The following is a 27,008-nucleotide window of genomic DNA, read 5'->3' on the forward strand; positions in this document are numbered from 1 at the left end:
ACGTAACATTACCAGCACACACTGCCTTCACTAACATAACATTACACAACCAGCACACACTGCCATCACTAACATAACATTACACTAGCAGCACACACTGCCATCACTAACATAACATTACATTACCAGCACACACTGCCATCACTAACATAACATTACACTACCAGCACACACTGCCATCACTAACATTTCATTACATTTCCAGCACACACTGCCGTCACTAACATAACATTACCAGCAGACACTGCCATCACTAACATAGCATTACTTTACCAGCAGACACTGCCATCACTAACATTACATTACACTACCAGCACACACTGCCATCACTAACATTACATTATACTACCAGCACACACTGCCATCACTAACATAACATTACACTACCAGCACATACTGCCTTCACTAACATAACATTACACTACCAGCACACACTACCATCACTAACATTACATTATGCTACCAGCACACACTGCCATCACTAACATAACATTACATTACCAGCACACACTGTCATCGTTAACATAACATTACACAACCAGCACACACTGCCATCACTAACATAACATTACTCTAGCAGCACACACTGCCATCACTAACATAACATTACATTACCAGCACACACGGCCATCACTAACATAACATTACATTACCAGCAGACACTGCCATCACTAACATAACATTACACTACCAGCAGACACTGCCATCACTAACATAACATTACACTACCAGCACACACTGCCATCACTAACATAACATTACACTACCAGCACACACTGCCATCACTAACATAACATTACACTACCAGCACACACTGCCATCACTAACATAACATTACATTACCAGCACACACTGCCATCACTAACATTACACTACCAGCACACACTGCCTTCATTAACATAACATTACACTGCCAATACACACTGCCATCACTATCAGTAACATAACTTTATACTACCAGTACACACTGCCATCACTAACATAACATTACACTACCAGCACACTCTGCCATCATAAACATTTCACTACCAGCACACACTGCCATCACTTACATTACACTATCAGTGCACACTGCCATCACTAACATAACATTACACTACCAGCACACACTGCCATCACTAACATAACATTACACTACCAGCACACACTGCCATCACTAACATAACATTACACTACCAGCACACACTGCCATCACTAACATAACATTACGTTACCAGCACACACAGCCATCACTAACATAACATTACGCTACCAGCACACACACTGCCATCACTAACTTAACATTACGCTACCAGCACACACTGCCATCACTAACATTACATTACACTACTAGCACACACTGCCATCACTAACATAACATTACACTACCAGCACACACTGCCATCACTAACATTACATTACCAGTACACACTGCCATCACTAACATTACATTATACTACCAGCACACACTGCCATCACTAACATAACATTACACTACTAGCACACACTGCCATCACTAACATTACATTACCAGCACACACTGCCATCACTAACATTACATTACCAGTACACACTGCCATCACTAACATTACACTACCAGCACACCGTGTCTCTCTCGCTCCAGCACTCCCCACGGAGGTCTCTCCAGAATCCACCATATATCTCTGGCTCCAGCATCCCTAAGTGTATATCTGGATCCAGCTCTTTCTGCTGGTATTTCTGGTTTCAGCACCTCCCCTGCCCATGTTCCCCCAGCTCCAGCACCCCCCTCCACTGGTATAAGTGTCCCCATTGTACCCCTCTGTCTCCAGGGTTGACAGAGGGGTATAATGGTATGTGTCCCCATTGTGCCTGGTATACAATGGTATAAGTGTCCCTATTTTTCCCCTCTGTCACCAGGCTTACCGCCATTGATGGCTATGGTGGTGACGTTAATTGCAGAAGCTGAAAGCACATCTAGAAAAATCTGTTTTCTACATTGTTTTACAAATACATTTACATTTAGAAAATACATTTTAAAAAAGCAGTAAAAGCCTCATTCTCTGTGAAAAATCAGAAAAAGGGGTATGACAGCTGTATACATGCACCCCTATATCATTGGCCTTGCTAATGATTTCATGAAGGTAAGTGTTGAGCTCCAGCTTCCCACTGATGCATATGCCAGGTTTGAGATTCACACTCTCACCTTTGCTTATCCAAATCCATAGTCTGCACTTTTCGAACTGTCCAGAACTCCCAGCTTCAGTAGCGCCCTCAATATCCTGACAGTTCTGCTCAGCTATCTAATGCTGTCCAAAGATAGTTCCAGGTCTGCTCTCATAGCCCATTAAAGTTCCATATACATTTGCCCTTTAAAAGACAAGTGTGGATATATTAAACATTGTCATACATCAACTACAAAAATACCACAAATATAGATTTTTTGCAAGATTTTTTTTATCATTATTGCCCTATTTGCATTGAAAAACTTGTTCCCCCAGCTTCAATATAGGCACAATCCTTTAGCACATCTGAATGTGTTTTTATTATTATTATAATTATTATTATTATTATGAAAATATTCTGTGTGCAAAATATATTCATTATAATCTCATTACCATTTACCTTTATTGTCTTTTACCTGAATATATTTTAAACTAATTGGGATACTGGGCCCTGAAGCACACCTGCAGCCTTTATATATTTAAATTGTCCTTGCCTATAACCCTGTTCCATTGATCCTGAAAAGGACATCACTGTTTGCTGACAAGCAACTGTTTGCTAACTGTGGGTGCAAGGGGTGCGCTGCTATGGTGCCCAAGCTGCCTCTGTGGCCCCTGCACCCAGTCACGCACACAAGATGGGCCAGTCCAGTCAGGGCCATCAAGGGGGGCCCGGATGTCAGCAATGTTGTTTTGGTGGCGACTCGCCAGCTGATTACAGCTGGTGCACTGGCAGGCAGTCATGAAGAGAGCCAGTCGTGGGGCAATCGCAGCTTGTGGACCGACGCCAGATTTTAATTGCGCCGGCACTGGCTGTCCATCTCTGACGCTGCCTGCAGGTGTACCAGCTGTAATTATCTGGCAGCCCAGCCCCAAATCCACACCTACTGGCTGCTGATGGCACACGGGGGAGGCGAGATGCTGCTGGAGGGACACGGGAGGCGAGTTGCTGGGGAGGAGCATAATGTATAAGGGGCACTGCTATTATGTGGCATAATCTGTAAAAGGGCATTACTGTGTGCATAATGTGCAAGGGGCATTGCTGTGTAGTGTTAGGGGAATTACTTTGTGCATAATGTATAAGGGGCACATCTGCTGTTGTCATAATGTGTATAAGGGGTACTACTGTGTAGCATAACCAGAATGGGGTCTGTGTGGCTTAACATGAATGGGCTCTGTGTGGAAGCAAGTGTATGTGTTTTTTTTAACTCGGGGGGGGGGGGGGGGTTAATATCGTACTATTTGGCCCACAAAGTTCTAGTTACACCCTTTGAATGCAATCATGGAGGCTCTGGATTTAATATGAACTTGTATGGATCATCAAATTTGCTCAGACTGAAATTAAAAGGATACTTTATAGCTTTCTCACAGGTTTTTGGCAGACTGACAATTTCCACTGCAGCCAGCACTTGAATCTGTGAAATTTAAGAGTGTCCCCATATTTAGGGTTTGTGTGAGAATGTGTGGCCCTGACAAGGTACAAACCTAGGCAAAAACCTAAACTTGGTTAAACGACGCCTCCATGGCAAGTTTGGTGGAGCTAGGGCCAAAACTCTGGCCCTGCATAAAGAACAAACAGATGGACAAGAAGACACGCTTTTACGCTTATTATATAGATAATTGGAGAGATATTAAGACAAATGTAGTGTATTTAACGAGAACTTACTCTTTTTTTTTTTAGGAAATTCATCTGATCCATTAAAGAACAACTACGTAGTACAGTGGCTGTCTAAATCCGAACCAACCCAAAAAATATCTTCAAGTAAAAGACCTATTTATAATTCTGCCTGTGGCATAAAATGCATGCTATCCCAGCTGTGGACTTTTGCTCTCTTTCTGTCACCCTGTGGAATAATTGCATTTCCTTAATTTTGTACTTACACTTGTTTTACCTTCTCTTTATATGCTGTAGCACTGATAAATGTTTTTCATTTCTTTTTGATTACTTTATAATTACATTGTGTGTTTGTGTGTGTATATATGTATATATATATATATATATATATATACATATATATATACACAGGTATGTGTGTGTGCAAAGACAAAGTTCCTGTGCATCCTCTTGCGGGTAGCACTGGTAATAGATATCTTTAGGTTTTATTGATATAGCTTGTTTAGTAAAATTACCTTTGATTGCTTGAAACCAAGTAGACTGTACACACCTGTGGACAATATTGATCCATTCCTACTGTATGTCATAGCATCCATGGAGTACATGAGATAGACAAGAAAAGGTTTAAGGACAGAAACAAAATAAGGAAAACGGCAAAATAAAGAAGGAATACAAAAGAGAACAAATGAGGCAAACAAAGTGAAAGCAAAGTGGATATCACTTGACTCAGTCATTATTATTAAACACACAATGTGAAGCTCTGTTAAAGGGTACATTTTCCATAGTCTTTTGCACTTCCCCCACCACAACAAACATGGTAAAAAGATTCAAGCCTTTTTTGAGAGAATAGGTCTGTGCATCCTCCTGCAAAATAGGGAACTCCTCCCAAAATGCACTCTCTCCACCCCTTTATCTCACATTAATTGTCCTGTGCTGCAAAACAAAATGGATACTTCCCAACAATTGGGTGGATGGGATTGTGACCTTGTGCGTATTCCTTTGGTGCATGCACAAAAAAGGTGTGGTGCTTTGCACATTGCTCCTGTTGTGTGTCATGTAGTGGTGTGATCACATATCATGCCTCCCCGTCTCATGCTGGGGTCGGGCCCATTGCTCCCCGAGCTTCTGGGATGCCATCAGCTTCTCTTGGCAAAGCGCAGAGCAATGTTCTCTCCCAATATTTTTTTCCAGTCTGCTTGTGGGATAGTGCCTGAGAAGCAGGACTGCCCCGCTAAAATCAGGACAATGGGGGTGTTTGCAAAATCTCATCTTTACACGAGTTCAGAATTTGAGGGTACTATTGTACATTATGTGCATTATGTGCACGGAAATAAATACAGATTGATCTTTCCCTGTGTCTAGAGTTACATGCATCTGTTTGCCTGCTAAAGTAGACAGCATTACTATTAGCCCTATACCTGATGCAACAGATCAGCCCAGCATCAGCCAGATCTCTTCATATGTTCAACTCAGCATACTGTAGCCTGCACTTAAATGCAAAGGCCAGTTGCTGCCCAGTTACAACAATTCAGCTAAAATTGGTTATTTCACTGACATGCATATGACTCTTTTTCTCTAGTTACCCTTAGTTGCTTATGCTTGTCTCTAATGCATGCAAAGTGACTTGTGTGCAGCTCTGACTCAAGGATCACTCCTGAACTGCCCAAATCCTGCCTTCAGACCATGCAAACATTAGCACTCTTAGAGGCGCCACAATCTTAGCCTGCAAACACATACAGTATTATTCCTCTCTAGAAAACTGGATGCCGTGGTGCAAAAATAGGCATGTGACTTGCACTGTGGGTTTGCACTTTCACAAATGCCTTAGTGGGACCATCACTGAAACACAGAATGAATCACAAATAAATGTTAGTGGGATGCATGCACGACAAATACTATAGATAGTTACAATTTCTTCAATTGCTGTACAATATCATCAGAAATCTTTTCTACATACAGTATTATCAGATGGAGAGAAAACTAATTTTAGAATCTTTCCTATGAGCCTAATTTTTCCAACAAGTAGGCATTAACTTTGTATATATTATCCACAGGTGTGCATGCTGGAATGTTGAAAATCAAATGTACTGTACAATAAACCACAATAATCAACAGCTGGCACATTTGCCCTTGTTGGTTTTTGTGTTTGCAAGCTGTACAGTTTACTGTGTACCATACTACAATATGGACGTTTTATAGTGCTTTTTACATTTCACAAGAAATGCCATGAATTTATTTAAATGCCATGCTTATCGAAGTAAGCATGGCATTTAAATAAATGCAGAAACATATATATATATTTAATTCATTTTGATTATCTAAAAGAAATTCGGTTTCTTCTGAACTATGCTGCTGCTATGCCAACCTTACATTGTTCTAAATGGAAAAAATACTCCAAAATGTGTTGAGCTTGAACAGAATTTCAATAATGAATTGGGTCACTAGCCTCTAGTTGTAACCTACAATGTTACAATTTTTTAATCATGATGTTAATGAAAAAAAAATTGGATTAGTCATGCATTACTTGAATTAGCTTAATAATTAACCAGCAATTGTGATGCAATAAATGTTCCACACATAATTCTAAAGTATTGAATCTCAACTCATATTTGGATAGTATTTCCCATTTAATTACTAATGCTTGCTTATTTTTATGGAATATTTATGTGCTATGTGTTCTATTACTATCTCTTGTATGGCAGGGTTTCTTAACAGGGCCTCTTTAAACAGGTGTGATAGTTACTTATTTTACACCAATTTTGAAAAAAGTTAATTTAAAAGTTAGACATATACAGAACAACTATTGATGGATAATGTTAAACATTTAGACAGCAAACTAATTAGTCAAACCATCATAACACCGGCACCTCAGGACTACCAACTTTTCCCTTATACCCCATAGAGATGCACAGGAATTTGTGCGCTGATGGCCTATCATAATTGTCACGGATCTGTGCAACTGCACATCCAAGATATTGGAATTACTCCTTAAAGGAATTTAGAGTTACTTGTGTCGAATTACACACAGTAGAGCGTACATAGTATAAACTTAAATTAGGGGGCACTTGCCAAGTATTAACCACCAAAGGGAGTTAAGAAACCCTGGTATACAACATAAAGGGCATATTCAATTAGTATACTTTCTTTGCATGTTATAAAACAAGAATACCTCAATTTATACAGTACAGTATGTAATTATTTAGTTCATAAAGAAAAGTACAATAATAATGCCTTAATACTGACACAAAATCAGTGTCAACTACTACTTTACTTGAATTATGGGCAAATACCAACATAACGAGCAACTGTCTGCAAAACATGAAACTTTGTCATACATTTTTTTTTACAGTGATGTGTTATTTTAAAATACATTAATTTAATGTCTATACTTTGTTATATTTAGACATGAATCTCATGTTTACATATTTTTTTCTTTACATTACTTAATTATAAAAGTGAAGAAGTTTGTTATTTTCTTATAACTTTAAGATGTATCACAGGTTTTTTTTTCACAAAATTATGTAGAAACTGCATAATTTTATGAATTGGTGCAATGTACTATTAGGATAATGCAGGATATTTCACAGAAATCTCTGGGAGAGTGCTAATTAGCACTGCAGATAGCAGTCCCCATTATTATCAATTGGGACTATGGACCTCATTCAGAAGTTTCGTTAGATGCAAGCGGTCGCACTGAATCAGGGCGGCCGCTTGCATCCTGAACGACCGCTTCCTTGTCGATCACTAAGCTGTGGGTTGCCACCCACAGCTTAACGACCGACCAGGTTGATGGTCGCTGTGGTGATCACCATCGCGACCATCGGGGCTTATGACGAGACCCTAAGGTTGGGTCTCGGCACTCGTAAGCCCCAGGGAGCTTCCTGCTCTGTTTGAGCAGGAAACTCCCCACTGAGATCACTGATGATGTCAGTGCGGCCGCCCACAAAACGGTAGGTGTTTGTTAAGGAACGCCTCCATTTGCAAACCACCCCCCGGCCCGCCTACCAAACGGGGCGAGCTGTCGATCAACATCGACAGCCGCCCCTTTGGTAACGAGCTCCGGAGCGAGAGCGTTTCTCTTTCGCTCCGGGGTTTGCGCACGTGCAGCACGCCTGCTGCGCATGCGCAGGACTATCCATCGAGTCGGTTACGAGCGCATCGGTGCTTGCGACCGACTCTGAATGAGGTCCTATGATCTCTGCCCTATGTACCAAACTCCAAAAAGCAATGCTTTCGGAGTTTGGTCCCAGTAGTTTACACCATCTACAGATGGTGTAAACTGCTTTAAGCCCTTGGAGGCCTATGAGCAGGAAAGAGATCTTTCAATCTCTCTCCTGCAGCCTCCGAACGGCGGCGGAGGCTTACACAGCGCATGTAGAGTGTCAGCTTCCCCTGGAGAGGCCTTTCATTTAGAAAGACTTCTACTAAATGGCGAGGATATAACTTGCAGGGACAGTGGTTACCGCAACCACTGTCCTTGCGAGTACCCCTTTTTTCACTAAAAATTAAAATATCCCCTGCGATACGGAACCTTATTAATCGCGATCGTTAATACTTAGGCCCCTAAGAACCATAAGGTGAATAATGGACAGACTTTGATTCAGTTTTTGTTGTTGGAAGTAAAAAAGATTTACGTTTAAAAATCAAACATACAAACTTATTTTTAATATGGGATAAATAATTTATACTTTCATAGTGCTTCCACGCTGGTGTCATCCTACAGTACTTTGTTTTCATAACTACAGTATAAGTAGTTACGAATCGTAGCAAAACTTTTTACTTCTCTCTAGATTTTTTTATTTGGATGTCATACAAGTAATGGGTGGATCTTGGATCAATTCAACACATCTTGTAATTCATGTAGTCCTCCATTTTACAGTATTTTAACTAAACAGCTAAGAGTAATAACAATAGACTTGTTGTAGTATTTGGTAGGAAAACAGATAGCTCCCTGATAAATGTGATTTACAGCCCCAGTGATTGCCAGCTGATCGTCATTGTAACAGGGTAACCAGCAGCATGAGGTCCCCCATTATGATGATAATCAGCAACAAGACTAGTCACGATTAGTGCTTCTGTAAGAGGATGGGGTAAAACATTAGAATATCCCTCTCCTAGACTTACCAGTAGTTTTCTGAAAAGTTACATAATGGTAAATATGCCCGTTTCTAGGTGGGCCATTTACACTAAGTAAGCTATAGACCGGTGCAAGTTGCTCATGTGGGCAAATATACAGATTGAACTAGTTTTTAAACAAAGCGGCACAATCAGGGTAATTTTCTATTATACAACCAGCAATAGGAAAAGATTCCCAAAAAATCATTCCAAAAATAGGCACTTTGGTATCTAAGGAATAATACACTTACTGTATATAGAACTACTCAGATCTGACGCAACCCCCACACTCAGTTATCAGAACAATCTTTGGTTCTGTACTCACTTGTGATGATGAATGCAGTTGTATGTGTGCAGAGATGGGGATGATAGTGTGATACGGGTGTAATTACCAGCAGGTGTAATTATTAACCATAGCGCTTACATTCCTATGGGACAATAAGACCCATTCAAACTGTTTTTCGAAGCAATGCTACTGTAGATACAGTACACACCAGTACAATTGCCAGACAGATCTTCCAGCGCCCAACCCGTTCATGAGATCTTAAGACTGTGTACACTACGATCATAGTTAACTGGAAGAAAATAGATTGCATGTGAAGATTTGGTTTTACTGGAGTCCTAATATTCATCAGATGCAACGGTGACATATCTGTAGCGTGTATGCACTACCAACTGCTCTGTCCGATGTTTCTGCTGCTGCTCCTTCAGTCACCACCTTTTCAGCAGATAGTTTCAAGAGATGAGGACTACCTATAATAGTGTGTACACATGCAAGGGTGTAACTAGGTATTTGAAGGCCCCATAGCAAAAGTTTGTAAGGGCCCCTATGTAACACCTAATGGTGAAAAATGTATATAACACATGTAATTTTGACAGGGAAGATGGGGCCCCCCTCACCTCTTGGCCTCATAGCAGCTGCACCCCCTGCACCTATGGTAGTTACGCCCATGTACGCAGGAATCTGAATGTTCATATGAACTTTTAAGTGTAATTGTAAGAAGAATCTGATCTTAGGTATGATTGCACAAGTGTGTATCTGGCCTAAAGTCTGCCAAGTGGAGTTTGGTTATTACAATAAAATTACCACTAGTGATATCTGCATATAAGTTGTCAGTCTGCAATGATCATTGAAACAGCAACAGGCAAATAGCAGTATACAACCTGTGAATAATAGGAAAGTTATCTTCTAAACAACGGGTATTAACCTAATTGTGGAGAGCTTGCAGTACAGTTAATTGTGAAACATTATCTCAATTTGTAACAAACCATCTTCATTTCTGTAACCACTAAATTTTAAACACTGTGGAAAAAAGGGAGTATTTGTCCTGGTTAGGCGCTAATTAGGATGCTAACGACTAATGGACCGAAGAGGTCTCGGATAAATCTCAAATAAATACATTTATTGATAAAAAGAATAAACATTCGATATATGCATATTAGAAACACGATTTTTCACAAATTGAAAGTATATTCGATACTGTTCATATAAAATTGTGGCAGTGAATTGAATAATCCCACATGGAAGGTTGGAATTCACAAAACCCAAATGAAGAGGACCGACCTCTGAGCACACCCATTTCATCAGACACACTGCTATAAAAGGGACACCAGGCACAGAGGTAGCAGCAGCCTTGAAGAAGAGACTATACGTCTGAAACGCGTCGACGACCTGCACCTGTGCCAACCTCTGGATTCCAAAACTTCAAAGGACTTCCTCCCTGACTGGGTACATGCAATTGGAGCCACTGCAGGGCAACCCGGGATCCTGCAGCCAACACCCGCTGGCTCCCCACTCCCTGTCGGGTAGGACTTTCCTCAATTCATGAACAAATCCATTCATTTATAATGGCATTTTAACTTCAATTATTTTATTTACATTGAGAATTTTTTCATTTATTTTATTTTTTCATTTGGGTTTTGTGAATTCCAACCCTCCATGTGGGATTATTCAATTCACTGCCACAATTTTATATAAACAGTATCGAATATACTTTCAATTTGTGAAAAATCGTGTTTCTAATATGCATATGTCGTATGTTTATTCTTTTTATCAATAAATGTATTTATTTGAGATCTATCCGAGACCTCTTGGGTCCATTAGTCGTTAGCATCCGAATTAGCGCCTAACCAGGACAAATACTCCCTTTTTTCCACATATTCTGAGCAGCTTCCACTAGGGGAAACTTCTTGTCCACACGGCTTACTTACAATAGGGAGCGCCCAGTTTCACTTTTAAAACTTTCTTTCCAAAAAATTTTAAACACTGCTCAAATAAAGAAGCAGGAGAATACAATCTGCGGCAGTTTTGCATCGTAGTAAATAGAAGTTTGCTGAATATTGATTCATTTTTGTTTATGTGGCTATTCGATTCACAAAAATGACTGCAAAATTATTAAGCTGTGCCTAAATAGGGTGGTCTTTTACATAATTGTAATTTCTGATTAACAATTACAGTCCAGAGGATAACAGGTGTGTAGTGCAGTGTTTTGTAACGCCAGTCCTCAGGGAACCCTAACAGTGCATGTTTTACAGAACTCCTAGTTGGTGCACAGGTATAATCATTACTGGCTGACATTTTAAAAGATCTCAAAAAGCTAAATTAGCATAAGCTAATAAAGAAAGTGGTTCCCTTTTAGGGGCACTCCTTTTAAGTCTAGTATGTATATATGTTAAGTGATAGATATTAAAACAAATCTTTTTTTACACCTTTATTAAAATTAACAGGTACACAAGACTCAAGAAAAGTGTTTAGTCTGCCCAAACATAGAAAACATACAAAAATACTAAAATCGGAATGCACCAATACAGGCTCAAGACCATGCTTAATCTGTCACAAAAAGATGCTAAAAAATAAGGCTGACAGGTGATCAAGCCCCATGTGGTGAAACATGCATGATACTATCTGCCGAGCTCCTGACCAGAGGAGCACTCACACAGAAGCTGGAGACTCTTATTTGATATCAGGTACTACAGCCATGGCCAAAAGGTTTGAGAATGACCAGTATTGGTTTTCACAAAGTTAGCTGCTTCAGTGTTTTTAGTAGAGATGTGCGCCGACCCCCGTGTTTTGGTTTTGGATATGGATCTCCCCTGGTTTTGGATCTGGATTGGTTTTGCCAAAACCTTACCTCTGTGTTTTGTTTTCATGTTTTGGTTTTGGATCTAGTTTTTTTCTTAAAAAAATAAAAAAAACAGCTAAAATCACATAAAATGAGTATTTTTTTGTTCCTACAGTATTAATAACCTCAATAACATTTATTTCCACTCATTTCCAGTCATTTGACCACCTCACAGCTCACAATATTGATTTGTTCATCTAGTTTAGGCCCAAAATTTGCACCAAGATAGCTGGCTGACTAAACTAAGCTGCAGCAGTGGGCGGCACAAACACATTGCAGTTCAACTTCAAACATGGCACATCAGGAAACACTTTTATTATTCAAGAGAGGCCTGAGGGAGTTGGAGTATGTATGTATGTAGTTGAAGGTAGGGCAGGGACAGGAAGGATTGATTGGTAGTAAATTAAATTTAGTTTTTTAATTCCAAATAAAATTTATGAGGGAGAAGGGGAGGGGAGGAGGCATTTACAAAAAAAAGTGATACAGTACATTTACATCAGTCCTTGCCACAGAAGAATCCTTGAGCATGGCTGCTGCTGCTGGGAGTTGATTTTATCATCGCAGACGGGGACCAGGAAGAGTGCTTTCCAAAATAAACTAAACAATTGACTTAAGTAATGCTTTGCAAACCTTCTATAAAGGCATTTCCCAACCTGTACAGGGACATAAAAAAAAACATAGTTAGTGCCCTCAAAGTGCCACTTAGCACAGATATGTGGACAAGCATAAGGTCTATGATTTAAGGGCAGGGGTAGCCAACCCTGGTCCTCGAGAGCTACCAACAGTGCATGTTTTCCAGGTCTCCTCACAGAATCAAAACTATAATAATTAACTCCACCTGTGGATCTTTGCAAACCTTCTGTAAAGGCATTTTCCAACCTGTACAGGGACATAAAAAAAACAGATTTAGTTAGTGGCCTTCAAACTGCCATTGTTCCCACTGTCCACTTCTTAGATATGTGAATATGATTTTAGAATGTAGAAGGCCAAAAATTGGGTGGACCACACATGGCTGATAGATCAACCATGGCGACTGGATTAATGTCTTAAGGAAGAGGAGGCTGCAAACTGGGTGTCATGTTATGAGTTGGCCATATGGGGTATGTTGCTGTTAAGGGATCAGGCTGGTTATCATTTTCAGTGGACACATTATTATTATAGTTGTTGTTATTTTGGGTTGCCATCTCCTGAAGGGTGTTTACCAACAGACAGAGACTACCTATCAGCTCAGGCATAAACACTTCCTGTGGAACAGAGCTCTGTTCTCTGGTGGGAGCCCCTGTTCCAACATCTGAAGCTCTTATCTCTCCACATCATCTATTATAGATGAAAAAAAATGCCATCGGGGACATCTAGCTCCTCTTTCTGTACCCTGTTCACCCTTTTTGGACAGGAAGTCCAGGATAGATGGTTTGGAAGAAGAAGGCCTAGCAACAGATGGGGCTTGTCATTATCAAGACCTGGTCCCCCCAGTGGATGTAGTCTGGGAGGTATTGGTTGGCATGCAGGCAGCGGAATAACAAAGGCCTCCATGTTGTCTGTGCTTACTATTCCGTATTTCAGTTTGCGATTCAGGTAGGAACAAAGTCTGTTACAGAACACAGTGACAGAATCACTGGATGTTTTAGTGCATTCAGGCCAAATACGATCCATGAATTCCCAGACAGACTCCGGACAGATGAATCCTTTGCTTGTAATAATCTTTGGTAATTCCTGGCAAAGGTGGGTGTTATAGCCAGACACTTTGAAGGCTGTAACTTTGAATTGCTTTATAGAAGACATGTGAATGAAACCTTTCCACACTGCAGAACATGACGGAGAAATCCCTTGAAGTTCAGCACTTATAGCATTTTTTTTCATGTTCTCTGAGGCCTCTCCTGACTGTGAAGAAAGATTCTCCACACTGTAGTCTTCCATTGTGACTTTTTAATGGTGATTTCAATGTTGTCCACTGGCTGAGATCCATCTCATCTAAGGGTTGGGTTTTCCCCATGCAAATGAGACAATTCACATCCAGAAGGTGACTCTTATGTTTAGCCATGGTGTCAGTCTCTCTTTTGGCAGATTTTGCACAATCTTGGTCTTGGGGGCACCATAATGAATCAGACAGATCCTCCAGGGTAAACATCTGATCTGGTGTTGTATCTATTTCTATTAAACCTTTGTGTGTGAGTTTAGTCATCTGCCACTTGTGGTGGAGCTCTTTTTCTGCTTTCTAAATGATCTGCAGACACAACGTAAAACTTAAACCTTAAAATGAAATGATGCATTTAATGCTCTGTTCCGCTTGTTCTAATAACACACCTAAACCCACTAGACTTATAATCATTGCTTTTGTTTACATTTTTGAATAGAACAGTTTTAGAATTTAGGATGTCTACTCTACATAGGTTTCTAAATATAGGCTTAAGTTTTTTAGAGCATATATATACGCTGTAAGGATAACATTTATGCTATGTTTAAGATTAAAAAAAAACCTTTTTGTAACCCAATAACTTAAATAAAAAAGTTTTCATGTAGCCCCTTGACTGACAGCAGCACAGCACCCCTGCGCAGATACGCCAATGACAGGTGTGGCTAACATGCCCACAATAAAAATTGTTTAGTATTTTGGGCAGCAGCACCTCGACAGACAGGATCACAGCACCCCTACGCACCTACGTCGATGACAGTGACAGCCAGGTGTGGCTGACACGCACACAAAAAAAATTTGACAAAAAAAAGACACTATATTTTTATTTTTTTTCAACTCCAGAACTTGGGTCCAGAGGTCAGATTGATCACGACTGGAGTCAGGCAGCACTAGGTTGCAACTTGCGTTGCTGGCTGGATCTTGTGCGTTTAAGCCTAACATGCACGCGCACACAGAAAAATATTACACAAAAAGACACTTTTATTGTTTTTGCTTTTTTGACAATTTTTTTTTTTGTTTGAGTCCAGAACTTGGGCCCAGATGGATGCAGCGGAGCCCAAATGTATTCTGCACCAGCCCAGATGGACACAGCAGACAGCACAGCCGCGTGGTCCCTATATACTACATTTATCATAGAGATGTAACCTTGCGAACTGCGAGATTTCCGACTCTATGGTTTTGCCTCGGTTTTGAGATCCGAGTCAGGCGGGAAACCTCGAGCCTACTTGGATCCGACTCGGTCGGGTGGGTTCGGATCTCTGAAATCCAAACCCGCTCATCTCTAGTTTTTAGACCTTTTTGTCAGATGTTACTATGGTATACTGAAGTAAAATTACAAGCATTTCATAAGTGTCAAAGGCTTTTATTGACAATTACATTAAGTTTATGCAGAGATTCAATATTTGCAGTGTTGACCCTTCTTTTTCAAGACCTCTGCAATTCACCCTTGCATGCTGTCAATCAACTTCTGGGCCACATACTGACTGATAGCCGCCCATTCTTGCCTAATCAATGCTTGGAGTTTGTCAGAATTTGTGGGTTTTTGTTTGTCTACCCACCTCTTGAGGATTGACCACAAGTTCTCAATGAGATTAAGGTCTGGGGAGTTTCCTGGCCATGGACTCAAAATGTCAATGTTTTGTTCCCCGAACCACTTATCTTTATACTTATATTTATACTTATCTTTATAATTCATTATATGATACTTGCATGACAGAGAAACACAGAAGGGGAAGGGAGGTCCTAATATTACTTTTTATCCAGCAAAGGTTTATCACTACCCTAAGAATTATCTATATATACACTAAGTGATACTATTATTTACATCAGGGTGTGATGATATACTATGATTACCCTAGGGGTGACGTATTAAATCACAAGGTGTACTATGAGGGCCCGTTCAAGTCAAAATTACAGCTTTCTGGATATGTCATATACCTAAATTATTGCTTTCTGGATATGACGTATGCTGAAATGGATATAATGTATGATGAAATGGATATGACGTATGCTGAAATGGATATGACGTATGATGAAATGAATATGACGTATGCTGAAATGAATATGACGTATGCTGAAATGGATATGACGTATGCTGAAATGGATATAACGTATGATGAAATGGATATGATGTATGCTGAAATGGATATGACGTATGCTGAAATGGATATGACGTATACTGAAATGGATATAACATATACTGAAATGGATATAACATATGATGAAATGGATATGACCTATACTGGAATGGATATGACCTATGTTGAAATGGATATAACATACACTGAAATGGATATGACATGATGAACTGGATATAAGATATGCTGAAATGGATATAACATACACTGAAATGGATATGACATGATGAACTGGATATAAGATATGCTGAAATGGATATCACATACACTGAAATGGATATGACATACACTGAAAAGCACATGACAGTGCCAGCCAATCACAGCTCTCCTATATAAGCAGGAAGAGCAGGAGTACAGTGTGGCAGAGCTGTAAAGTGGAGGTGAGTGCTAACACTATAGTCAGTGGTGTAATAACTTTTGCTGTGCTCATGATGGTAATGTAACACATAACTACTACTGCATGTACTGTTAGTTACAACCGCAGATACAGCTGCCTCTTTTCTGCTTTTTCTCCTGTGAGGATCGTGCTCCTGCTGCAGGCAGGTTATGTATAAATGTTACTTTCACTTTCCTTTCTGTCCTCATTCTCTCTCATCTCAGCTCTTTCTTTACTCTCCTTTCTCTATGTCTGATTTCTTGCCAGTACCCCAGGTCCCTGCTCATGTTAGGGAGTGACCTGACTCCCAGCAAGATGGCTCCTTCATAATCCAGCAGGTGGGGTAGGATTCCCCTATTGTCTGGCTGGATCTACTGTTACTGTATGCAGGCTGCTGGGTCAGACAATCGGCAGTAGGCTGTGGTTTTCACACCCCACACGTGCCAAGCATTATTATATCCATACCACCCATCTGTCCCACGTTCAGTGGGACAGTCCTGTTTTTTTGGGACTGTCCCGCTGTCCCACTCATGGGCTGCAGTGTCCCGCAGCTGGGGGGGGGAGTTGGGGAAGCATACACTGCTGCTCTGCATAGCAGAGCAGTGTGTACGCAGAGCAAGAATAGATGTGCGCATGCGCACAGTATCTTTCTACTTCAGGGTCCATAGGGTATCCACAGGATACCTTGGCGTGTAGGCGGATGATGTCAGACATTGGGCACCACAGAATTAAAGTTTTCAGCCTCCCAGGATGCACTGGGATCCCCCTCCTATACCCTGCCTCTGAGCCAAGAAAAACTAGTTTCGTAGGTGCACGGCTCAGAGTGGGATCACCATATAACAGAGGGGGCTGTAATGGCCCCTGAAGTTCTTCAAGGCAGCTGTGGTTGCTCAAGATGAGCTGCACAGCATAGACAGTCAGTACTGACATCTATGCTGTCGCTCCTTCACCCCGCCAGACCACAACGCCGGTACTGATCCGGGGATGCTGGTGGGTGTCTGGGATCACAGCTAGCGGTGACCCCGAATTACCCGGACTGTGGCCGGATTGAAGGGGGCAGGTAAGTGGCGGGGTCCCTTGGATGGTACATGCTGAAACACAGTCCAAAGTCCCCAGGCAGGGGGCTCCCTGGGTACTGTCTGCACGTGGAGCCAGGTATTAACTTGCGCTTCCACTAGACCACCAGGGACAGCGGGCCGCGGCTGAGCGGCAAAGGTCTGGCATCACAGGGGTTAATTGCATGTCATGGGAGCGGCCTTCCCTGTCTCACAGCTGGCGCCTCCCCCGCTGCACAGTGGCTCTCCATAGCGGTCTGGCGGGCTGTGTCAGCACTCCTCCCCCTGGCCCTCCTCCTCTCTGCTCCTCGGCGGCCATTTTCTAAGAGTGTGCAAATGCTGCTGGACGCTGATTCAAGGTGGCATCGCGGTCCGGGTCACCCCGCATACCTCTCCTGCGATTAAGGTCAGAGTATGCAGCACTGTTTCCTACCAGGCTCTGTGTCTGTGTAGTTGATCTCCGTGCTGGTACTGCAGGTGATTTATTTCTGCATTGTATGTGACTAACTGCTAGCGCTGTCTGCCTGTACTTTCACTTCTGACTGTCAGACATTTTACTATCCCTGTTCTTCCTCTTCTAAAGCCCTTGCAGGGTGTTCATTGCTTCACTGCAAAAGCATTTATCTGTGAGGGGAGTCACATACACTACGGGTATACAATCGGGAAGCCGGCTGCCGAAATCCCGACAGCCGGCTTCCTGACTGCTTTATCACGGCATGGGATAAATGACCGGCGTCTATATCTAGACGCCTGTCATTTTCCCGATGCCGGGAGACCCGCGCCCGGCATCCCGATCGAAGGGATGCCGGGCGCCACGAGCAGACAGCCGCGGGTGGGGAGGGTTAGGTTTAGGGTACCAGGGGGGGACTTAGGGTTAGGCACCCACATGGGAGGGTTAGGGTTAGGCCAGGGTGTGGGAGGGTTAGGGTTAGGCACCCCTGGGGGGGACTTAGGGTTAGGCACCCCCCAGGGGACTTAGGTTTAGGCAGCGGGGAAGGGGAGGTTAGGGTTAGGCACTTAGAGGGGGGATTAGGGTTAGCCACTTGGGGGGGGAGGTTAGGGTTAGGCACCCTAAAGGAGGGTTAGGGTTAGGGGGTTAGGTTAGTATAGAATACACACCTTTAGGACGATCGGGATTTCCAGCGCTGTCGGGCTTCCTCTGCCGGGCTCTGCTAATCTGTAGGCCTGCCGATGCCGGGAATCGAACTGCCAGCCATGCGGCCGGCGGTATTTCATACCGATTCCACACTACATTACACTCATCATGTCTGAGAGTAAACGTGATTTTCCTCTTCAGCTAATGTGTACCACATGTAATGTACCATTAGCGGAGGGTGATGGAAACACTGAGGGGTTATGTAGGGCATGTTATCTTATATCACACCCAATTTCTGTCACTGCGCCTGTGCAGGAACTACCCTGGGCTTGTTTTGCTAAGGCACTTACAACCCTTGTGGGCCAGCTAGCGACTCCCCCTACGTTCCCCCAGATGGGGTTATCACAGCAGTCGGTTGTGTCGTCACCCATGCAGGGGTTCCCCAGGCAGTTGATGGTACCCCAGTGTCTCTCACTTTCACCCCCCCAGGTCTCGCAGGAGCCTGCGTGGGTGAATTAATTGTCCAATACGGTGTAACACCTGTCTGATGTTTTACAGGGGTAGTCATCATTGCAGCCTCCTAAGCGGCCTTTAGTGTCTCAGATGGCTCAGTATGATGTTGTCTGATGACAATGAGATGTTTGACTTTTCAGACCAGGAGCCCCTCCGTACTAAGGAGGGGGAGTCTAAGTCTAAAGTCTATATACCTGGCCTTATATGGGCAGCCCGTATGGCCTTGGTCATTGAGGATGATGATTCCCCCATGGCTAAATCTAAATACACCTTCTTTAAGGATATTAAGGGAGATGCCACTGTATTTCCTCTATCTGGTCAGTTAGTGGATCATTTAGAGGAGGCGTGGAAAAATCCGGGTAAGCGGTACCAGCCTTAAAAACATTTGGCCTTTGCATACCCCTTTGCGGATAATTATTTTTCCAAGTGGGAAACTACTTTGCAAGTGGACTCTCATGTCACACGTCTAGTGAAGAGTGCTACATTGCCCATGCCCTCCATGTACTCCTTAAAGGATGCTACAGATCGCAAGGTGAAAATATGCCTGAAATCCATTTATTCCCTTGCTGGGGGGCGTCCAGACCGGCTATGGCTATGTGCTGGGTGGCCAGAGCCATGGAGTGTTGGACTGATAGCTTGGAGGCGTCTCTGGACACTGACTCTTCACCTGAGCAGGTGGAGTTAGTGGGTAATCTCAGAAACTCAGCCACGTACATTAATGAGGCAGCCTTGGATATAGGTCTCCTCACTTCCAGAATCTCCTCGGTAGCGGTAGCGGCTCGCCGCACCCTATGGTTGCGCTCTTGGAAAGCCGACACAAATTCCAAAAAGGTTTGGAATGCTTGCCTTTTAATGGACAGGTCCTGTTTGGCCCTGATCTGGACAAAATTGTGGCCACTCTGGCAGCAGCTAAGTCTGCGTGTCTGCCATGGGCTACAGTCCCATCAGGGTCGGGTTCTTTGTCCTTTTGGCCCTATAGGGCCCTGGATAAGTCCAAAGTACAGTTCTTTCCGAGACAGTCAGGGGCCAAGAAGTCTGCCAAGCCTAAGAAGCAGGCTTGGAGTACAAGATGTCCTGCTTCCAAGTCGGATGATAAGCCTTCCGCCTGACGGGATGGGCCTCTCCTTGGGGGACCCCAAAGTGGGCGGCCGGCTTCTTCAGTTCGCACAGTGCTGGTGTCTCACCACCACAGACACTTGGGTATAAGAAGTGGTCTCTTGGGCATACAACCTCTCCTTCCAGCGGAGGCCTCCCAGCCGATTTTTCACCACGGGCTGTCAGTCAGATCAAGACAAGGCCCTGGTATTCCGGAAGGTGTTACACTCTCGGCTCCAGGCTGGAGTTATAGTGGCGGTTCCATTGTCCCAGAGGGGATCGGGGTATTACTCCAATCTATTTCTGGTACAGAAACCCAATGGTCTTACCGGCCCATCCTCAACCTCAAATCCCTCAACAATTCTTGAGGGTTCCTCTGTTCCGGATGGAGACCCTGCATTCCATCATTTTAGCAATGGAGCCTGAGGATTTTATGGTGTCGCTAGATATTCCGGACGCTTACCTGCATATCCCCATTGTTTCAGCACACCAATGTTTCCTCAGGTTTGCAGTGGTCGACCAACACTTCCAGTTTCAGGCACTGCCCTTTGGTCTGGCCAAAGTCATGGCATTTATGGCCACCCACTTGCAGATGCAGGGGGTCCGCTTGTTGCCCTATCTGGACGACCTCCTGTTAGCAGGGTCTCCAGAGATACTTCAGTGCCATCTGCAACTGACAGTCTCTGTGTTGCAGACTCATAGCTGGCTGGTAAACTGGAAGAAGTCCTCCCTGGTTCCCTCACAGAGGATGCTCCATCTCGGAGCCCTGTTGGACTCCCAACAGAGGATCTTTGTGACAGAGGAAAAGATCTCTGCATTACAGGCAAAAGTACGCAGTTGCCTGCAGAGTTGCCGGCTGTCTAATCACTCGGCGATGAGGTTACTGGGATCCATGGTGTCGATGTTCGACATGGTGGAGTATGCCCAGTTTCACTCCAGACCTCTGCAGAAGTTGATCCTCTCCAGATGGAATGGGTTTCCCCATTGGATAAAGACACAGACAATGGTGCTTTCCCCGGAGGTACGTCTGTCTCTGGCCTGGTGGCTTCACACTGCTCACCTAAACAAGGGGCACCCCTTTTGGATTGCGGACTGGGCCTTCTGACAATGAACGCCCCAGTCTCCGAGGCTGGGGAGCGGTGACAGGTCCACACTTCTTCCAGGGAAGGTGGATGCCAGCAGAATCTGCGCTTCCGATAAACATCTTGGAACTTCGGGCAGTATTCAAAGCTCTCCAGCAAGCAAGACATGTCCTGCACGGAAAACCCATGCAGGTGTAGTCAGACAATGCCACCACAGTGGCTTGCATAAACCGCCAAGGAGGGACCCACAGTCAGACAGCCCTGACGGAGGTGTCCCGCATTCTAACTTGGGCGGAAGGCAATCTCCCTGCCATTTCGGCAGTGTTCATACCAGGAGTCCTCAACTGGGAGACAGACTATTTCAGCCATCAAGACGTGCATCCAGGAGAATGGTCTCTTCACCAGGAGGTGTTTCAACTCCTGGTGAACAAGTGGGGCCTTCCAGAGATAGACCTCATGTCCAACACAACAACAAGCTACCTGTGTATGGGTCAAGAACAAGAGATGCAGAGGCACTTCTGGTAGAAGCTCTGTTGGTCCGGTGGAACTTCCAGTTTGCGTACCACTTCCCTCTGTTCTCCCTTCTTCCTCAAGTGATTCGCAAATTCAAGCAAGAAGGTGGCATGCTGCTACTGATAGCTCCAGCTTGGCCCAGATGGCACTGGTACTCAGATCTTCAGAGTCTCTCCTTAGACACTCGAATGCTGTTGCCTCTATGTCCGGACCTGTTGTCTCAAGGTCCTTGCCATTACCCGGACCTGGGTCGTTTGTCTTTGACGGCATTGCTGTTGAGACTTAAGGTCCAGGGGTTTTTCCAGCTCTGTAGTTAACACCATGCTCAGAGCTCGGAAGCCTGCGTCTGCAAGAATTTACCATCGAGTATGGCATACTTTCTTTGAATGGTGTCACCCTAGAGCCTATGATCCTCAGGTGTTCCGGATATCCAGGGTGTTGGCTTTCCTGTAGGTGGGCTTAGATCACGGTCTTCGCCTTGCTTCTCTGAAGGTGCAGGTTTCTGCCCTGTCAGTGTGGTTTCAGCGTAGGATTGCTACTCTTCCTGATGTCCACACCTTTGTGCAAGGTGTACTTCGTGTTCAGCCTCCCTTTGTTCCTCCAGTGGCTCCTTGGGATCTTGCTGTGGTTCTGAGGGCTCTCCAAGGACCGCAATTTGAAACACTGGGCTCAGTGGATTTGAAATGGCTTACAGCTAAGACTGTATTTCTTCTGGCCATTGCTTCGGCCAGAAGGGTTTCAGAATTTGGGGCTCTCTCATGTTGGCCTCCCTTTCTCATTTTTCGTAGGGACACTCGCCCTAGTTTTCTCCCAAAGGTGGTATCTAGTTTCCACATTAACGAGGAAATCATAGTGCCGGCCTTTAATTCTCCAGACCTCTCGGTTGGTGAGGCCACCTTAGATGTGGTACTGGCTCTAAGGATTTATGTTGACCGTACCAATTCTTTTAGGAAGTCGGACCTTGTTTGTCCTCTATAGCTTCCGTAAGAAGGGAGGGTCTGCCACTAAGCAAACTTTGGCAGGATGGATTTGCATGGATATTTCTAAGTCTTATATTCATGAAGGCCTTCCTGTTCCATCCTCTGTTAGGGCTCATTCCACTAGGTCTGTGGGTCCTTCATGGGCAGCTCTATGTGGTGCCTCTGCTGTTCAGCTTTGCAAGGCAGCCACGTGGTCTTCTGTCCATACCTTTGTAAGGTATTATGCATTCGATACCTTCGCCTCTCAGGATGCTTCCTTTGGGCAGTGGATTCCCCTTTCAGCACAGGAGCGTCCCCACCCTTAAAGGATACTGCTTTGGGACATCCCCAAGGTATCCTGTGTATACCCTATGGACACTGAAGTAGAAAATCTGAGATATGGTAAGAACTTACCCTTGTTATCTCTATTTCTACAAAGTCCATAGGGTTCCACAGGACTCCCGCCCTGTCTCACCTGTACTGCAGATGGGCTTTGTTCTGGTCACCGGTTTTTCCATCTCCTTCTGGTGAGAATGTGATTCTTGTGTGTTCCAGACTTTTTCTCCTCCTCCGACCTATGGCTTGTTACATAACTGGTTTGCCTTGGCTTGGGGGCGGGGTATAGAAGGGGGATCCCAGTGCATCCTGGGAGGCTGAAAACTTTAACTCTGTGGTGTCCTATGTCTGACATCATCCGCCTATACCCCAAGGTATCCTGTGGCACCCTATGGACTGGGGTCCCCCTTCTATAACCCGCCCCAGAGCCAAGGCAACCAGTTATATAACAAGCCATAGGCCGGAGGAGGAGAAGAAAGAGAGAGAAGAAAGTCTGGAACACACAAGAATCACATTCTCACCAGAAGGAGACAGAAAAACGGTGACCAGATCAAAGCCTATCTGCAGTACAGGTTCGACAGGGCGGGAGTCCTGTGGAACCCTATGGACTTCGTAGAAATAGAGATAACAATGGTAAGTTCTTGCCATATCTAATATTATTCACAGTACGGGGAGAAGTCCGGGGGCAGCCCAGCATCTCGGAGATGTAAACAGGGCGTGCCGCTAGGTCTCGCCCTTTTTTCACATAGGTCACACCCCTTTTCAGGAAAGCTTCGCCGCGTAGATGTCCCGAGTGGAACTCTGCAAAAGTTGGGAGGTATGTTATAACACTTACATGGCTTTGTGTGTTTATTTAGTGCATATACATGCAATTCTGTGTCTAGGGCTTTATATTGTGTTTGTATGTATGTATTTATTCTTCCGCTACTTGTGAGTGGCAGAATAAATACATACATACAGGGCCGTAGAGAGCCTGGCCAGTCCCGGGTAAAGGAGGGGGCATGGCCTAATCGCAGGACGCGTGGCCACGCCCATTTGGAAAAAACACAAAAATATATCAGCCCAGCGATAAGCAGGGGGGGGCGCGATCAGTGTGATCGCTCCCCCCCACAGCCATAGGAGACTGCTCCGGTTGCTGCAGCCCAGCACCGGCTGTGTGCTGAGCTGCTGTGAGGGAGGGGGGGGGCCACGCCGTGCCCCTCTAGCAAGCCCAGGCCCGGGTAAACTGTACCCGCTCTCCCCCTCTCGGCGCCCATGTATACATACATACATACATACATACATACACACACAATATAAAGTCCTAGACATAGAATTGCATGTAGACATGCACATACAGTACCTATACAGTATATGCACTAAATAAACACACAAAGCCATGTATGTGTTATAATAATGCTGTGCATGTATGGGGTGTGAAAACCACAGCCTACTGCCGATTGTGGCAGACTATAACCCTCTGACCCAGCAGCCTGCATACAGTCAGTACATCTAGCCAGACAATAGGGGAATCCTACCCCACCTGCTGGATTATGAAGGAGCCATCTTGCTGGGAGTCAGGTCACTACCTAACATGAGCAGGGACCTGGGGTACTGGCAAGAAATCAGACATAGAGAAAGAAGAGAAAGGAGGGTAAATAAAGAGCTGAGATGAGAGAGACAGAAAGGAAAGTGAAAGTAACATTTATACATAACCTGCCTGCAGCAGGAGCACGATCCTCACAGGAGAAAAAGCTGAAAAGAGGCAGTCTCCTATCTGTAGCTAGAACTAATAGTACATGCAGTAGTAGTTATGTGTTACATTACCATCATCAGCACAGCAAAAGTTATTACACCACTGACTATAGTGTTAGCACTCACCTCCACTTTCCAGCTCTGCCACACTGTACAAGTAAGAGGGGTGGGCTGCGCTTCAATTTATTATTTATATTATTATCATTCATTTATATGGCGCCACAAGTGTTCCACAGCGCCTTACAAAGTACATAGACAAATAAGTAACCATTGACATACAATACAATACAGGACATGGATAAACATTGCTATATTAGCAACCTTTATGCCCGCATAAGCAGCCAAGTGTTAGTTGCCCTAGTGGGGAGTAAGAGATCAATTAAATTACAGTAGGGAGAAGCACAAGAGGGTAGAGGGCCCTGCTCGAAAGAGCTAACATTCTTTAAGGGAGGGGATGACAAACAGGAGTGACACAGATGGGGTAGGCGGGGAGAAAAGAAGATGTAGCAGCAAGTTAGGATGAGAGCTGGAAGGCTTTAATGAAGTAGTGGGTCTTAAGAGCTCGTTTGAAAGATTGTAGAGAGGTGCAGAGTCTGATGGGGAGAGGGAGGGAGTTCCAAAAGTGAGGAGCAGCACGGGCAAAGTCTTGGAGGCGGGAGTGGGAGGAAGTAATCAATTAGCTTGAAAGGTGGCGTGTATTAAGTGAATGAAGAGGGCGACCAGAAGAGTGAAGGGAGATGAGATCAGAGATGTAAATGGGAGAGGAATGGGTGAGGGCTTTGTAAGTGAGTGTGAGAGCCTTGAATTGGGTTCTGAAAGGGAATGGGAGCCAGTGGAGGGCTTGTAGGAGAGGGGAGGCAGATGTAGAGCATTTGGAGAGGAAGATGACCCGAGCAGCATCATTGACCACAGACTGGAGAGGAGAGAGATGGGATTTGGGGAGGTCAGCTAGGAGAAGGTTACAGTAGTCCAATCTGGACATGACCAGTGAATGTACAAGGGTTTTGGTAGCATCCTGGGTGAGAAAGGGTCTGATCTTGGAAATATTCTTGAGATGGAAATGACAGGACTGCGAGAGGTTCTGAATGTGTGGCTTGAAGGAGAGGGAAGAGTCCAGGATGACTCCAAGATAACGCACTTTGGGGCTAGATGACATAGTTATTAATAAAGAAATAGTGGGACATGATGTTATGTGGGAGGGTGGGAAGACTATCAGCTCAGTCTTAGACATATAAAGTTTGAGAAATCGCTGGGACATCCAGGAAGAGATAGCAGAGAGACAGTTAGAGATACGAGTCAGTAGAGAGGGGGAAAGATCAGGTGAGGAAAGGTAGATCTGAGTATCATCAGCATAGAGATGATAATGGAGGTCAAAAGAGCTGATGAGTTTACCTAGAGAAGACGTATAGAGAGAGAATAGGAGAGGTCCAAGAACAGAACCTTGGGGAACACCTACTGTAAGAGGCTGTGGGGGGAGGAATCATCATGAGAGGAATCAGAGAAGGAACGTTCAGAGAGGTAGAAGGACAGCCAGGAGAGAACAGTGTCACATAGACCAAGGGAGTGAAGAATATGCAGCAGTAGAGGGTGGTCCACAGTGTCAAAAGCAGCAGAGAGGTCAAGGAGAATGATCAGGGAGTAGTGGCTCTTGGATTTGGCAGCAAGAAGGTCGTTGCAGACTTTTCTGAGGGCAGTTTCAGTGGAGTGGAGAGAACGGAAGCTAGACTGAAAAGGGTCAAGGAGGGAGTGGCAGGAAATAAATGTGGTGAGGCGGTTATAAACAATACGCTCAGGGAGGCAAAAGGGAGGAGAGAGATTGGTCGGTAGTTAGAGAGAATGTTAGGATCAAGGTTAGGTTTTTTAAGAATGGGGGAGACAAGGGCATGCTTGAATGCAGAAGGAACAGTGCAAGAAGAGAGGGAGAAATTAAGTAGGTGGGCAAGATGGGAGCAGGCAGAAGGAGAGAGGTAGCGGAGGAGGTGGGAGGGGATAGGGTCAAGGGGAAAGGTGGAAGGGGGGAGGACTGGATAAGGGCCTTAACTTCCTCTCCAGTCAGAGGGGAGAAGGATGTCAGAGTCGGTAAAATGGAAGGGGAGGGGTGATCCGGGAAAGGAAGAGGTGGAGAGCTGGGGGACTAGTTGGATATGATGTCCTGACATACAGAATC

General features: G+C 44.2%; 1 protein-coding gene across 1 annotated transcript in view; it reads left to right on the forward strand.

Moving 5' to 3' along the window:
• Positions 1-27,008, forward strand: part of LOC148539621 (A disintegrin and metalloproteinase with thrombospondin motifs 2-like) — a 975,120-nt gene that overhangs the window by 889,125 nt on the left and 58,987 nt on the right. Inside the window, exon 21 of the mRNA XM_088451253.1 lies at positions 3,862-3,942. Coding sequence (XP_088307379.1) covers positions 3,862-3,942 — 81 coding nt within the window. The remainder of the gene's footprint in view (positions 1-3,861; positions 3,943-27,008) is intronic.

Source organism: Taudactylus pleione, unplaced genomic scaffold (assembly GCF_031769625.1).
Source record: "Taudactylus pleione unplaced genomic scaffold, aTauple2 ptg000025l, whole genome shotgun sequence".
Lineage (NCBI taxonomy): Eukaryota > Metazoa > Chordata > Amphibia > Anura > Myobatrachidae > Taudactylus > Taudactylus pleione.